A 16,854-nucleotide genomic window follows, 5' to 3' on the forward strand; every position below is an offset into this window, starting at 1 on the left:
GTAATAGATGCAGATTTGCTATTAAAACCCAAAAAAATCTTTGGAACAAATAAAGATAGAGAATATAAAATAAAAGCGTTTATCAGCCGGGACACAAGGAATGTCATTTATGCCGTCTTATGCACACATTGTCAGAAAACCTACATAGGATGTACAGCAGGAAGATTAACAACTAGAATAGCTGAACGTCAGCGATATTAATGATAAGAATGTAAGTGGCTCTGGGCTGTTGAGCATTTTTTAGAGCATCATGACGGGACCTCCGTCGGGACCTCCGCCGTTGGATACCTCCAGATGCCAAGGTAGAGAGTCAGTCTGTGGACCAAAAAAAGGAGGTGGCATAGAGAAAAAAATCACTAAACAGGGAGGCTTATTGGATATTGAATTTATACAAAAGAAGCCCTAAGAGCATAATTTGCAGAACTGATTTGATGTATATACCGTGTTTCCCCGAATATAAGACACCGTTTTATATTAATTTTTGCCTCTAAAGAGGCCCAGAGTCTTATTTTCAGGGGTGTCTTATAATACTTACCAAGTAGCCGGCGTTCGGGTCCCTTGAGCTGGGCTCCGTCGCTGCTGCAGGCTGCCGTGTCCTCCTTCATGCCGACAGAGCAGTTCTTCCTGGTAGCGGAGCTTGAATACCCCGTCTCCAGCAAGCTAATGCTCTGACTGGTTAATCCAGCACCATGTCAGCCAATGAGAGCCAGCGCTCGATTAACCAATCACAGTTATTTATTGAATGACACCATTGAATGGCTGCGATTGGTTAATCCAGTGCCGGCTTTCATTGGCTGACATGGTGCTCGATTAACCAATCAGAGAATTAGTTTGCTGGAGACTGGGTATTCAAGCCCCGCTTCCAGGAAGAACTGCACTGTTGGCATGAAGGCCATTGCGAGGGACCCAAACGCTGGCTGTCAGGTGAGTATTTTTATTTTTTTACATGTAGCATACCTAGGGCTTATTTTTGGGGGAGGGCTTATGTTTCGAGTCCCCCGAAAATTGGGGTAGGTCTTATTATCGGGAAAACACAATATATTAGATTATAAAACTCTATGCAGGATAGGCATAGCATGGGAATGTCCTGTGTGTTTTTTGTAACATTCTGATATTAGATTTCATGTGCATAAAGGAAAGAGGGAAAAGGAAAAAGTAGAGGGAAGGGAAGAGGAAGGAGGCGGGACAAAAAAATTATATATTTTTTTTCTCTGCGATATTTATGCATTTTTTGTATGTGGAAAAAAATGATTACATGAAGATTGCGATATTTATGTGGTTGATGTGATATATATGGCATCTATGCAGAGAAATGGAAGGGAAAATAAGAGGGAAAGTTTTTTGTTTTATTACTTCCTGTGTGTTTTTGTATGTGGAGAACCATTATGTTCATTCGCAACATTGATGCTGGCGACATTTATGTAGAAAGATGTTAATATTTCGGGCATGATATATGGTACAACATATCGCCTGTATGTTATTGGAGCGATATCTGTGAGTGCTTAGATAATGTAGTTATGTGATAGGCATGAAACATTCATGTGTATATTTGTGGTCTTTTTGCGACTCTTGTGCGATATCCATGCGATTTCTGTATGTGGGAAGCCATTATACTTTAATTTACTTTAATTGTATGACCTATATGTGACAGTTATGCAATAATTTTGCAGGTTTTTTGTGCAATATTCATGTGTCATGTATGCAATCTTTATGTGGCTGTGCATGATCTCCTGCAATACCCATGTGATTGCTGTGCGAAATCTTTGGGGTGTTTATGTGAACATGTGTGGTATATAGCAGTCGGGAGTTTATCTGAAGCACTGGTGTGAACTGTGTGCATATTTAACAGTCATGCTGCTAAACTCCCTCCCATCTCCCTTCTCCGGCAGCTAGCATAGGCTCCCATAGGAATCTCTGCAGGTGCCACCTCTACCCATTTAGGTGCTTTAACGCTGCGGAAATACGCTCCTATGCACTGATGCATTGTAAACCAATGCATCAGAGGGGCAGAGCATATCGGCTGGGCGTGAAAACGTGGCCGATCTACGCCCGTGTAAATAAGCCCTAAGAAGGACCCAAGGGCTGCCATGATTGCTTGTCTATTATGGACGTGCTGTGGTCTGACTTGCCTGTTAAAATGCAACATAATGCAATATATTATTGCATTATACTGTATAAACAATCAAAGTCTCACAAGTTCCAATCCCCCATGAGGACTAATTAAAAAAAAAAGTGAAAATTAGTAAAGATTTCTAATTGTTCTAAAAATAATAAAAGTTAAAAAAAAACTTCCTAGTCATTACATCAAAAAAAAGGAAAGAAATTTTAGAAACATTAAAAAATTGGTATCGCTACATCCGTAAGGGTCCAATTTATTAAAATATCATATTAATCTATTAAAAAGATACGCAAAGGCAGAATTGTGCTTTCATAGTCACTCCATCTCCAAGAAAAAACTGAACAGAAAAATGGCCCAAAAGTCCAATGTTCCCCAAATTGGCCAAAGTAACCAAACTGCAGATGACCATGCAAAACATGAGCCCTAACACAGCCCCATCAATGGAAATAATAAAAAAGTTATGGGGGTCAAAATATGGCAGCAGAAGCAATTCAGTTTTTTTCTTCTTTTAACTAATACTATATAAAAAATATAAAAAAATTTGGTATCCCTTCAATCATACAGACCCACACAATAAAGACGTGTCATTTTTACTGTACCATGACACTGTAAAAAGAACGCCCTCCCAAGCTCCCCAAGTTGTGCAATTGTGTCTTTTTCCCATTTCACTCCACTTAGAACTTTTTAAAAAGTCTTCCAATACATTATATTGTATATTGAAAAATACAACCCATCCCACAAAAATAAGCCCTCATGTACTGTAGATATGTCACTAGAAAAACAATTGTGGTAGAAGATTCAGTACAACTTCCAAATTACAGCTTATCTTGGGTTCAGCAGTCCAATGGGTGGTCCTTATCAGGGAGGCTGTCATTTATTGTGACTCCACCCAGTGGACTCCTACTGTAAGTCCAGAATGAGTGGCAATTTTGTAAGTAATACTGAATTTTCTCCCATAAAACTATATAAACCCACTCCGCTCCTCCTGCTCTATAACATGATGCCTGCAGATCACACTGTATGTTCTACATGAAAGGTTCGCTTTAAGCACAGGATAACTTCAAATTGTGACAATTTAACGAGTCAAGCACTAGAAATAAAAATATCATCATTCATGTAGGTTGAGAAATATTCCACATCATGCTTAGAGTTGTTTAAGTCATATCCAGCGTTGCAGTTATTTTTCCATCCCGTGTACCCCTCCCCCTTCTGATCAATTTTACTCAGTAGTTAGTTGGATGTTACTGCAGATCCAATGTGCAGCCGCCCACTACTTCCCCTACTCCTGCCAGTTAATCCCCATTACCTACCAGTTAGAACTGGCATTGCCTACAAACTGTAGATCAAATCAACTAAATGTTTCACAGATGTGAACTTACTTTTCTAGAGTTTTCTGGTTTACTTTAAGACCTAGACATCCCTAATACATTTGTGTAAGAAAAAGTGTCCTCAATTTTGAAGAATTCCCTTTTGTTGGACAGATCATTCATATGACAAAAGGTCTATTGGCTGAAATCTGTGAAGGAATCCAGTAGCAAATGTCCAATTTCTGTGCAGCGCCGCCAAAGGAAAAATTAAGTACTACACAGTTCTCATTAAAATTAATGAGCTGTCTGTTACATTTGGGTCCTCCTACTTTTTGTAGTTGCTCTTCACTTAGGCTAAAAGGGTCCTGAATGGCCAACAGTGGTCCCATTATCTCAGAATTCCTTAATAAGGTCAACACACAACCGCAGTACAGAAATGTATTATGACTCAACTTTTCTCTTGCAGGTTCTCTGCCATTGAATTCCCCCCAGACTCAGCAGTGGAACCCACAGCCTTTACTTTATAGCCAACCTCCAGCTGCAATTCCAAACCCAGTTTTGGCTGCACAAAATGGTTTCAGTCAATCTAGTGTTTTTTCAACTCCCTCAGCAATGGTGTCATGGAATCAACCAACACAGTTTATAGTTCCTCCACCTGTGCAAAACCCTCCAGTGTGGAATCAGCCAGTACCCACATGGAACCAACCGTCAACGAACCCATTCCAAGTGAACATGTTTCCAGCTAGACCGACAACTTTACTCAACTCAGCCCCGGGACTAATTCAATCCGGTCCTAGTTTATCAAGTCCTCCGCAGCTACCGCCAAGACCAGCACCACTGAAGGAATCGCCTAAGATGGAAAGTGATGCTTTTACTGCTTTGGATCCATTGGGTGAGAAGGAAAGGAAGAATGTGAAAGATATGTTCAAAGACTATCAGCTGGCCAAGCCACCAGCCGTGCCGGCAAGGCGTGGGGAACAGCAGAATAACTCTATGAGCGCATCTGGAGCTTTTTCCAATTATTTTAATAGTAAAGTTGGAATTCCCCAGGAAAGTGCGGACCACGATGATTTTGACATTAGTCAACTATCTTCTAAGATTACTGGTAATGTGCCATTCTTTATAAATCCGGTTGACCAGTAGTTATTAAAGTACCATAAGTGCTCTATGCAGTTTATTAGCTTCAGTTGCAGACTGCACACTTTATTCATTTCAATATAGAGCAATGTTGGAGTAAATTCGAATTACTGCAGCCATGTACTTCCTCCCTGCTGATGGACAGATGGAAAGATGGATAGATAATGTAGATCAATAGATATAAAATAACTTGAATATCTTACTCAAACAGGGAATTAAAAACTGTGTTTGTATCTCTGTAGAAGAGACTTGCTGGTTGGTTAATAAAGTTATGTGATTACAGCAGCCTCTGCACTGACTAAAGCTGTAGTTTTTTACAGTGTGAGAGCAGGATTTGTAGAGACAGTGATCGATATAAGGAAAGCTTATATTCTGCTGCTGATGCTATTGTACACACAGCCTGTATTCTGTTAATACATCTATTTTGCATTACCATATGAACTTGGAGGTCCACGTGTAAGAAATGTAATTGAGAATTCTTACAACATATCAAATAAATAATGGTGCTACTGACCTATTCTTTTCTGGCATTAATACAGTTGATATGTTACTGATATACAGTCATGTCTTGCTTTTTAGAGCCACCAAAGTCGACCCCACGAGTGCACTCACTGCCAGTATCCAAATCTACAGAAGGGCTGTTTGAAACCCCATTTGGATCAAACTCTTTTGGCACTTCTCTGCAAAACTCAGTAAGTAACATTAAACCCACATGTTTCTGTTTTAATTATTGGCATGTGTTTTGCCACCTGTAACTATACTTTCAAGGAGCTTGTACACCTTTTTTGTTCTGCTCCTGTACTCATCTAGTGTAAGGAGTCCTGCTGCAGTTTTACAAAACCGATAACCCCTTCATAGCAAGTGAAATTTGTTACTGCCCTAGGCCACCAGGGATGGATTTCTTAACATGTTGACTATTGTAGACCACCACCAGGGATGATTTATGATTAACCTCTGGACATTTCTGGTGAACTACCACAATTAAGAGGTTAATCATAACATTCTTGTTGGTCTAGGGCTATTGACGTATTAATAAATCCATCACCAGTGGCCTATACCAATGAAGGGGTTAATGCTAATATCCTTTGTGATCATAGGACAGTGAAAATGTTTTAAGTTATAACCCTGAGGGTAAAGACCAGTGAAGGGTTTATTAGTAACATCCCTGGTGGTCTAGTCAACTGAAGGGTTTATTAGTAACATCCCTGGTGGTCTAGTCAACTGAAGGGTTTATTAGTAACATCCCTGGTGGTCTAGTCAACTGAAGGGGCTATTAGTAACATCCCTGGTGGTCTAGTCAACTGAAGGGGTAATTAGTAACATCCCTGGTTGTCTATGGTAGTGATAACATTGTTGGTGGTCAACAGCAATTATCACAAAACCCATTCACTGCTTTAGACCATTATGTTATGAATAACTTCTTCATTGCCCTAGGCCATAAGGGATGTTACTAATAATCCCTCCATTACCTTGAATCACAGGTATGTTAAATATAACCTTTTCAAAACCCTAGATGACTAAGGATGTAACTAGAAGCCTTTTAACTGTCTTATGATTACAAAGGATGTTACTATTAACCCACTCACTGCCCTAGACCACCAGGAATGTGTCCTGTGATCACAAAAGATATTACCAGTAACCAGTTCACTATCCTAAAATACTAAGAGTGTAGCCATGACCACTTTACTACACTAGAAGACAAGGGATGTTATTACCCAAGAACACCATTGATTTTACTGCAGAGAAATTAAAACTATCAAGATATTTATGCAAGCTTTATTTGTAATATAAGGAGATATAAGTTGCAGGTACCATATGCTTCACCTCCATGTACTGAGCGATGCTAGTTCCTGTCTAAAAGCATAGGAGCGCTCATCACTGGGACGACCTGTCCGGCATCTGTGCCCACCAGGTCATCCTGTGTAAAGGGGTATAAGGGGTTTGCTCTCTGCACAGATCCCTGGCATGCTGATTACCAAATCACCCATGTCCTCACCTCTACAATATATTAGGAAGCCATTCCGCCTACACTTCCCTTTTAACAGCAAGTCTGTAATATATCTTTCATGCTATTTTTTCCCCCCAGAACTCTACAGCGCATCCGATAAAGGCGTCTGATCCATTTGGGGACCCATTTGGAAATCCATTTGCTTAGGAATCATAATTTGTGCTTCTTGTAAGTAACCCATTTATCTCATTGTCACCAAATCTCCCCAATGTCATCTTCTGACTCCCATTGTCCTGCCCAGGACAAGGATGTGCTGCCCAGACAAGGATGTCCAAACTGAAAACTGCTGGACATCCGCCAGATTTTGTCATGCACTAAAGAGATTTTCCCGTTAATGATATGTATCCCTCATTCACAGGATATGTAATACATGCCTAATTGCTGAGAGTCCTTGAGGTCTGACCCTCAGAGATCCCGAGATATGCAAACCCTGAATGCCACATACTGGTGCCTTCCCACCCCATGACATACAAGTACCGTATATACCGGCGTATAAGGCGACGGGGCGTATAAGACGACCCCCCAACTGTCACCTTATACGCCGGTATTCAGTGGAGAAAAAAAAAAAAATTTTATTACTCACCTCCCACGGCGTTCTGTCGCGCTCCGGCAGGATGTCGCTCGCTCCGGCAGGCTGTCGCTCGCTCCTCGTCCCCGCCGCAGCATAGCTTTCTGAATGTGGGGCTTGAAATCCCCGCTTCCAGAAAGCTAATACACACGCCGGCAGCCATGACATCATTGAATGGCTGTGATTGGCTAAAGCACACGTGGCTTCAGCCAATCACACTATTCAATGACATCATTGAATGGGTGTGATTGCTAACACGTGCGCCTTCAGCCAATCACAGCCATTCAATGATGTCATTGAATAGTGTGATTGGCTGAAGCCACGTGTGCTTTAGCCAATCACAGCCATTCAATGCTGTCATGGCTGCCGGCGTGTGTATTAGCTTTCTGGAAGCGGGGATTTCAAGCCCCGCATTCAGAAAGCTATGCTGCGGCGGGGACGAGGAGCGAGCGACAGCCTGCCGGAGCGAGCGACATCCTGCCGGAGCGCAACAGAACGCCGTGGGAGGTGAGTAATAAAATTTTTTTTTTTTACACTTTTTTTTTTTTTGTATTACCGGCGCATAAGACGACCCCCGACTGCAGAGCAGATTTTTCGGGGTTCAAAAGTCGTCTTATACGCCGGTATATACGGTAAATCATGGGTAGGAAGGGGTTTATGTGACCATGCAGATGGTGTGTGCTTGGAAACTAAACCCATGCAATACATAGCAGGGACCAGCTGTGACTGACAGCCAGGGTCCGACTGCAACAGCAGGGATCACAGGAAAAAAATGATCCCCCTTGTTAACCCCTTACATGGTGTGATCAATGTTGACTGCAGCCTATGCAAAGTTAACATGGGAAGGGAGTTTCCCTCTATGACGTCCTTGGCCTTCAGCCATCTAATCGCAGAGGGCTGATGGGTTGCCATGGCAACTGGAGGCCTAACAGAGGCCTCTGGGACTGTTATAGTAACTACTGGCAATAAAACCAGATAATGCACTGCAGTACAGAATTATTGCAGCATGTTATCTAAGTGATCGCAGGATCACAGGCTCAAGTTCCCAACTGGGACATAAAATGGTGGGGGCGAAATTTTAAAATACTGGAATTTTTTTTTTTTTAAACTTTGTAAATAGAGATGAGAGAACCTACTCGTTTTGCGTAATTACTCGATCGAGCACCGCGATTTTCAAGTACTTCAGTACTCGAGTGAAAAGATTCGGGGGGTTGCCGGGGGGCGGGGGGAGGCGTGGCGGAGCGGGGGGTAGCAGCGGGGAACAGCACTCTCTCTCTCCCTCTCCCACACCACTCCCCGCTGCAACCCCCCACTCACCCACGGCGCCCCCGAATCTTTTCGCCCAAGTACGGAAGTACTCGAAAATCGCGGTGCTCGGGCGAAAAAGGGGCGTGGCCGAGTAGGTTCGCTCATCTCTATTTGTAAACTTTTCCTTTTCCCCAAAAGCTAGTTCAACAAAAACACTTTTGGTATCACCACATCCATAGCTACTAGAGATGAGCGAACGTACTCGTCCGAGCTTGATATTCGTGCGAATATTAGGGTGTTCGGGATGCTCGTTACTCTTAACGAGCATCATGCGGTGTTCGGGTTACTTTCAGTTTCCTCTCTGAGACGTTAGCGCGCTTTTCTGGCCAATTGAAAGACAGGGAAGGCATTACAACTTCCCCCTGTGACGTTCAAGCCCTATACCACCCCCCTGCTGTGAGTGGCTGGGGAGATCAGATGTCACCCGAGTATAAAAGTCGGCCCCTCCCGCGGCTCGCCTCAGATGCCTTGTGACTTAGCTGAGGGAAAGTGCTGCTGCTGGTGCTGCTGTAGGGAGAGTGTTAGGAGTGAGTGTAGGCTTCAAGAACCCCAACGGTCCTTCTCAGGGCCACATCTATCCGTGTGCAGTACTGTGGAGGGTGCTGTTAGCAGTGTTGCACAATTTATTTTTTTTTCAAAATCGGCAGTCTGCAGAGCATTGCGCCTTGCAGTAATACTTCAGGGACAGAAGTGGTGGTTAGGTAGGGAGAGTGTTAGGAGTGAGTGTAGGCTTCAAGAACCCCAACGGTCCTTCTTAGGGCCACATCTATCCGTGTGCAGTACTGTGCAGGCTGCTGTTAGCAGTGTTGCATATTTTTTTCTTTTCAAAATCGGCTGTCTGCAGAGCATTGCGCCTTGCAGTAATACTACAGGGAGAGAATTGTGTAGGCAGGGCCAGAAGACATATATTATTGATTGAATATACGCAGTGGGCCCTCCGTTTCCAAAAAAGGGAAAAATTGTATTTGTCCTGCAGTCTTGCGCCAATTTATTTGCTGCCTGGGAAAAGTAACTGCTCTGCTGCACTTCATATAACTGCATTTCTGTGCAACACATATCTTATCTGATTGAATATAGTCAGTGGGCCCTCCGTTTCCCAAAAAGGGAAAAATTGTATTTGTCCTGCAGGCTTGCGCCAATTTATTTGCTGCCTGTGAAAAGTCTCCGCTCTGCTGCACTTCATATAACTGCATTTCTGTGCAACACATATCTTATCTGATTGAATATAGTCAGTGGGCCCTCCTTTTCCAAAAAAGGGAAAAATTGTATTTGTCCTGCAGTCTTGCGCCAATTTATTTGCTGCCTGGGAAAAGTAACTGCTCTACTGCACTTCATATAACTGCATTTCTGTGCAACACATATCTTATCTGATTGAATATAGTCAGTGGGCCCTCCGTTTCCCAAAAAGGGAAAAATTGTATTTGTCCTGCAGGCTTGCGCCAATTTATTTGCTGCCTGTGAAAAGTCTCCGCTCTGCTGCACTTCATATAACTGCATTTCTGTGCAACACATATCTTATCTGATTGAATATAGTCAGTGGGCCCTCAGTTTCCCGAAAAGGGAAAAATTGTATTTGTCCTGCAGGCTTGCGCCAATTTATTTCCTGCCTGGGAAATCACTGGTAATACAGCATGCTGAGGGGTAGGGGTAAGCCTAGAGGACGTGGATGTGGACGTAGCCCAAGTGAGGGTGTGGGCACAGGGCGAGCTCCTGATCAAGGTGTATCGCAGCCGACTGCTGCGCGATTAGGAGAGAGGCACGTTTCTGGCGTTCCCACATTCATCGCCCAATTAATGGGTCCACGCGGGAGACCTTTATTAGAAAATGAGCAGTGTGAGCAGGTCCTGTCGTGGATGGCAGAAAGTGCTTCGAGCAAGCTATCATCCACCCACAGTTCTGCGCCGTCCAGTGCTGCAAATCCAAATCCTCTGGCTGCTACTCCTCCTTCCTCCCAGCCTCCTCACTCCACTACAATGACACATGCTCAGGAGCGGGCAGACTCCCAGGAACTGTTCTCGGGCCCCTGCTCAGATTGGGCAGCAGTGGTTCCTCTCCAAGCAGAGGAGTTTATCGTCACTGATGCCCAACCATTCGAAAGTTCCCGGGGTCCGGGGGATGAGGCTGGGGACTTCCGGCAACTGTCTCAAGACCTTTCAGTGGGTGAGGAGGACGATGACGATGAGACACAGTTGTCTTGCAGTGAGGTAGTAGTAAGGGCAGTAAGTCCGAGGGAGGAGCGCACAGAGGTTTCGGAGGAAGAGCAGCAGGACGATGAGGTGACTGACCCCACCTGGTGTGCAACGCCTACACAGGACAGGTCTTCAGAGGGGGAGGCACGGGCAGCAGCAGGGCAGGTTGCAAGAGGCAGTGCGGTGTCCAGGGGTAGAGGCAGGGCCATACCGAATAATCCACCAAGTGTTTCCCAAAGCACACCCTCGCGCCATGCCACCCTGCAGGGCCCAAGGTGCTCTAAGGTCTGGCAGTTTTTCACAGAGACGCCTGACGACCGACGAACAGTGGTGTGCAACCTTTGTCGCGTCAAGATCAGCCGGGGAGCCACCACCAACAGCCTCACCACCACCAGCATGCGCAGACATATGATGGCCAAGCACCCCACAAGGTGGGACGAAGGCCGTTCACCACCTCCGGTTTGCACCGCTGCCTCTCCCCCTGTGCCCCAACCTGCCACTGAGATCCAATCCCGCTCTGAGGACACAGGCACTACCGTCTCCTGGCCTGCACCCACACCCTCACCTCCGCTGTCCTCGGCCCCATCCACCAATGTCTCGCACCGCACCGTCCAGCCGTCGCTAGCGCAAGTGTTTGAGCGCAAGCGCAAGTACGCCGCCACGCACCCGCACGCTAGAGCGTTAACCGTCCACATAGCCAAATTTATCAGCCTTGAGATGCTGCCGTATAGGGTAGTGGAAACGGAGTCCTTCAAAAGTATGATGGAGGCGGCGGCCCCGCACTACTCAGTTCCCAGTCGCCACTACTTTTCCCGATGTGCCGTCCCAGCCCTGCACGACCACGTCTCCCGCAACATTGTACGCGCCCTCACCAACGCGGTTACTGCCAAGGTCCACTTAACAACGGACACGTGGACAAGCACAGGCGGCCAGGGCCACTACATCTCCCTGACGGCACATTGGGTGAATTTAGTGGAGGCTGGGACAGAGTCAGAGCCTGGGACCGCTCACGTCCTACCCACCCCCAGAATTGCGGGCCCCAGCTCGGTGCTGGTATCTGCGGCGGTGTATGCTTCCTCCACTAAAGCACCCTCCTCCTCCTCCTCCGCAACCTCTGTCTCGCAATCAAGATGTGTCAGCAGCAGCAGCACGTCGCCAGCAGTCGGTGTCGCGCGGCGTGGCAGCACAGCGGTGGGCAAGCGTCAGCAGGCCGTGCTGAAACTACTCAGCTTAGGAGATAAGAGGCACACGGCCCACGAACTGCTGCAGGGTCTGACAGAGCAGACCGACCGCTGGCTTGCGCCGCTGAGCCTCCAACCGGGCATGGTCGTGTGTGACAACGGCCGTAACCTGGTGGCGGCTCTGCAGCTCGGCAGCCTCACGCACGTGCCATGCCTGGCCCACGTCTTTAATTTGGTGGTTCAGCGCTTTCTGAAAAGCTACCCACGCTTGTCAGACCTGCTCGTAAAGGTGCGCCAGCTCTGCGCACATTTCCGCAAGTCCCACACGGACGCTGCCACCCTGCGCACCCTGCAACATCGCTTTAATCTGCCAGTGCACCGACTGCTGTGCGACGTGCCCACACGGTGGAACTCTACGCTCCACATGTTGGCCAGGCTCTATGAGCAGCGTAGAGCTATAGTGGAATACCAACTCCAACATGGGCCGCGCAGTGGGAGTCAGCCTCCTCAATTATTTTCTGAAGAGTGGGCCTGGTTGGAAGACATCTACCAGGTCCTTGGAAACTTTGAGCAGTCTACCCAGGTGGTGAGCGGCGATGCTGCAATCATTAGCGTCACCATTCCTCTGCTATGCATCTTGAGAAGTTCCCTGCAAAGCATAAAGGCAGATGCTTTGCGCTCGGAAACGGAGGCGGGGGAAGACAGTATGTCGCTGGATAGTCAGAGCACCCTCCTGTCTATATCTCAGTGCATTCAGGAGGAGGAGGAGGAGCATGAGGAGGATGAGGAGGAGGGGGAAGAGACAGCTTGGCCCACTGCTGACGGTGCCCCTGCTGCTTGCCTGTCATCCTTTCAGCGTGTATGGCCTGAGGAGGAGGAGGAGGAGGAGGAGGAGGATCCTGAAAGTGATCTTCCTAGTGAAGACAGCCATGTGTTGCGTACAGGTACCCTGGCACACATGGCTGACTTCATGTTAGGATGCCTTTCTCGTGACCCTCGCGTTACACGCATTCTGGCCACTACGGATTACTGGGTGTACACACTACTCGACCCACGCTATAAGGAGAACCTTCCCACTCTCATTCCCGAAGAGGAAAGGGGTTCGAGAGTGTTGCTATACCACAGGACCCTGGCGGACAAGCTGATGGTAAAATTCCCATCCGACAGCGCTAGTGGCAGAAGGCGCAGTTCCGAGGGCCAGGTAGCAGGGGAGGTGCGGAGATCGAGCAGCATGTACATCCCAGGCAGTGCAACACTCTTTAAGGCCCTGGACAGCTTTATGGCTCCCCACCAAGACTGTGTCACCGCTCCCCAGTCAAGGCTGAGTCGGCGGGAGCACTGTAAAAGGATGGTGAGGGAGTACGTAGCCGATCGCACGACCGTCCTCCGTGACGCCTCTGCCCCCTACAACTACTGGGTGTCGAAGCTGGACACGTGGCCTGAACTAGCGCTGTATGCCCTGGAGGTGCTTGCTTGTCCTGCGGCTAGCGTCTTGTCGGAGAGGGTGTTTAGTGCGGCTGGGGGAATCATCACAGATAAGCGTACCCGCCTGTCAACCGACAGTGCCGACAGGCTAACACTCATCAAGATGAACAAAGCCTGGATTTCCCCAGACTTCTCTTCTCCACCAGCGGACAGCAGCGATACCTAAACAATACGTAGGCTGCACCCGCGGATGGAAGCATCGTTCTCTCTCACCATCCAAAACGGGGACATTTCTGCTTCATCAATCTGTGTATAATATTCCTCCTCCTGCTCCTCCTCCTGAAACCTCACGTAATCACGCTGAACGGGCAACTTTTCTTAGGGCCACAAGGCTCAGTCATATAATTTTTCTAAAAGTTTTTTATACGTTTCAATGCTCTTAAAAGCGTTGGAACTTTAACTTGAAACAATTTTTCGTTAAACTGGGCTGCCTCCAGGCCTAGTTACCACTTAAGCCACATTAACCAAAGCGATTAATGGGTTTCACCTGCCATCTTGGTTGGGCATGGCCAATTTTTACTGAGGTACATTAGTACAGTTGGTACACCAATTTTTTTGGGCCCTGACCTACAGTGTAATCATAGCAATTTCTATGTTCTTCGCCTGCACTCATGGTACAGAAAGGTGTGTGGGGTTGGCCTACACTTTAGCTACATAAATGTAACTTGGGCCTTGGCTATACTGCAGTTACTGAAATGGAACTAAGACTGCGCTCCCACTATACTGCTGCTTCGGAATTGTTCCTGGGGCCTGTGTAGGCTGCTACTATTACTTAAATGGAACTTAGACTATGCTCCTCCTATACTGCTGCTTCGGAATTGTTACTGGGGCCTGTCTTGAGTGCTACTATTACTGAAATGGAACGAAGACTGCGCTCCCACTATACTGCTGCTTCGGAATTGTTACTGGTGCCTGTCTTGAGTGCTACTATTACTGAAATGGAACGAAGACTGCGCTCCCACTATACTGCTGCTTCAGAATTGTTACTGGGGCCTGTCTTGAGTGCTACTATTACTGAAATGGAACTAATACTGTGCTCCCCCTATAATGCTGCTAGTGATATGTTAGTGGGGCCTGTCCTAATGCTACGGCTGAAATGTTACGAATTATGGGCTCTGCCTATACCGCTGCTAATGGTATGTCTCTGGGGTGTGGAAACAGAGGCTTCCCAAAGACATGATGGCGGCGAGGCCATTTCCCACCAACGCGGTTACTGTTAAGGTGCATATAACCACGGACACGTGGAGAGGACACGTAGTGCCTCAAAAACATCCCCCGCCACGGCCCACTTAATCCTGGCCACATTCCGAAAACCAACAAAATACAACCGCGCTACTAGGTCCGCAGTCACCACCACATTACCACCAACGAGGTTACTGTTAAGGTGCATATAACCACGGACACGTGGAGAGGACACGTAGTGCCTCAAAAACATCCCCCTCCTCCTCCAACAATGAAAACATTCTTGGCAAATGCCTTTGCATTGGTTCGTCTGGTGGCAGTCCAAGAATTTCACCTTTACCGACACAACAAGAGAGCCCCCCCCACCATCCCCCCGCCACGGCCCACTTAATCCTGGCCACATTCCGAAAACCAACAAAATACAACCGCGCTACTAGGTCCTCAGTCACCACCTCATTAACACCAACGCGGTTACTGTTAAGGTACATATTACCAATCTGACTGGGGCATGCAGACACCTTGACAGAATGAATAGTGTGTGGCACATAGGTTCCCCATTGCTATGCCCACGTGTGCAGCTCCTGATGGTGGTGGCACAGGATTATATTTCTCATTGCTTCTGTACAGCATTGTGGGCTATCGCCCCGCCACTTTTAAAGAGGGTCGCTGCCTAGCCGTGCCAACCCTCTGCAGTGTGTGCCTGCAGTTCCTCCTCATGGCAGACGCACTTATAAATAGACATGAGGGTGGTGTGGCATGAGGGCAGCTGAAGGCTGCGCAGGGACACTTTGGTGTGCGCTGTGGGGGGGAGGGGGGGCGGTTGGTCAGCATGTAACCCAGGAGAAGTGGCAGCGGAGTGTCATGCAGGCAGTGATTGTGCTTTGTTGTAGCTAGTGTGGTGCTTAGCAAAGGTATGCCATGCTAATGAGGGCTTTTCAGAAGTAAAAGTTGTTGGGAGGGGGGGGGCCCACTCTTGCCGGTATTGTGGCTTAATAGTGGGACCTGTGAACTAGAGATGCAGCCCAACATGTAGCCCCTCGCCTGCCCTATCCGTTGCTGTGTCGTTCCCATCACTTTCTTGAATTGCCCAGATTTTCACACATGGAAACCTTAGCGAGCATCGGCGAAATACAAAAATGCTCAGGTCGCCCATTGACTTCAATGGGGTTCGTTATTTGAAACGAACCCTCGAGCATTGCGAAAATTTCGTCCCGAGTAACGAGCACCCGAGCATTTTGGTGCTCGCTCATCTCTAATAGCTACCAGTGCAATAAAATACATTTATCCTGCATAGCAAACGCTATTGTAAAAAAAGCAGAAATATGGGGCCAGAATGCTTTTTATGTTCATTTTGCCTCCCTAAAATACAATGTAAGTGAACAAAAAGTTGTACGCACCCTTAAATGTACCAATAAAAATTACAGCTCATCGTGCAAAAAAAACCCAGCCCTCACATAGCTCAGTCCATGCAGAAATACAAAGGTTCTTTGAATGCAGCGCTGCAAAAAACAAAGGTTAGAGAACAGGGAGGTCCGGGGAGCGCTGATTTATGCCCACTGGATGCCCTGGTCCCATGCACACTGTCCCCCTGAAGTCCATGCATGCCAGCAGGTTGTCTTTCTTTCATTCCACACTGTGAGCAGGCTCTCCCATAGAGATGAATGGGAGACCCCTGGACACTCTGTCCCCTGACCTTTGTAGCGTAGTTATGATGGAGCTCAAAGGTCTTTACAGGTTTCCTTTAAGGGGTTAATGGAGGTGTGCATTGCTGAGCGCATCGCTCTCCCTCCATCTCATAGAGGTAAATGGAAGGGTAGTTGTACATACACACCGCCGCTGACACATGTGGTATGCGCAAATCTTGGAATCACTGCAAGACATCTGCAATCAGACCATAATCTGCTATCCTAAACACACTAATTGGTCGGTTGATCAGCTTGTATATGTGAGAATAAAACGACTCCCTGGTCGGCTGTATATCTACCTGTATAAATGTGTGCAGCCAACCAGTGCCAAGCGATCGCATGGATGATTGCTCATACCCCTAATAGAGTCTGAATTGGTCTGTGTAAAGGTCTGGCAGATGAGCGTCATTGATCAGTCCAGGTAAAAGAATCATCAGGTCCCTTTTACAGAAAATGATTATCATTCAGATTATTGCTGGATCATGGAAATCAGAATGACGATCATTCAGTGTAAGTGCCGCCAGCAACTGAATGACGAATGACAAATTGTCGCGTGTAACCAGGCAATCATTCATCTATGAACAATTGCTTGTTTACTGAGGATGGAAGCGGACAGGCGCAAGACATCTCCGGCCCGCTCCACCTCCATTCACTTAGCAAAATGGAAATGAATGAAAGCACAGGA

The 16,854-nt window shown here is 46.8% G+C and overlaps 1 protein-coding gene across 2 annotated transcripts in view; it reads left to right on the top strand.

Moving 5' to 3' along the window:
- DAB2 (DAB adaptor protein 2) overlaps window positions 1-16,854 on the top strand; it is a 111,662-nt gene that overhangs the window by 89,877 nt on the left and 4,931 nt on the right. For both annotated transcript variants that reach the window (XM_066602393.1, XM_066602394.1), the window contains 3 exons: window positions 3,893-4,531; window positions 5,143-5,255; window positions 6,650-6,739. In XM_066602393.1, the coding sequence (XP_066458490.1) occupies window positions 3,893-4,531; window positions 5,143-5,255; window positions 6,650-6,718 (821 nt within the window). In that variant the 3' untranslated portion in view covers window positions 6,719-6,739. The remainder of the gene's footprint in view (window positions 1-3,892; window positions 4,532-5,142; window positions 5,256-6,649; window positions 6,740-16,854) is intronic.

This window comes from Eleutherodactylus coqui, chromosome 5, assembly GCF_035609145.1.
Source record: "Eleutherodactylus coqui strain aEleCoq1 chromosome 5, aEleCoq1.hap1, whole genome shotgun sequence".
In the NCBI taxonomy this organism is placed as follows: Eukaryota; Metazoa; Chordata; class Amphibia; order Anura; family Eleutherodactylidae; genus Eleutherodactylus; species Eleutherodactylus coqui.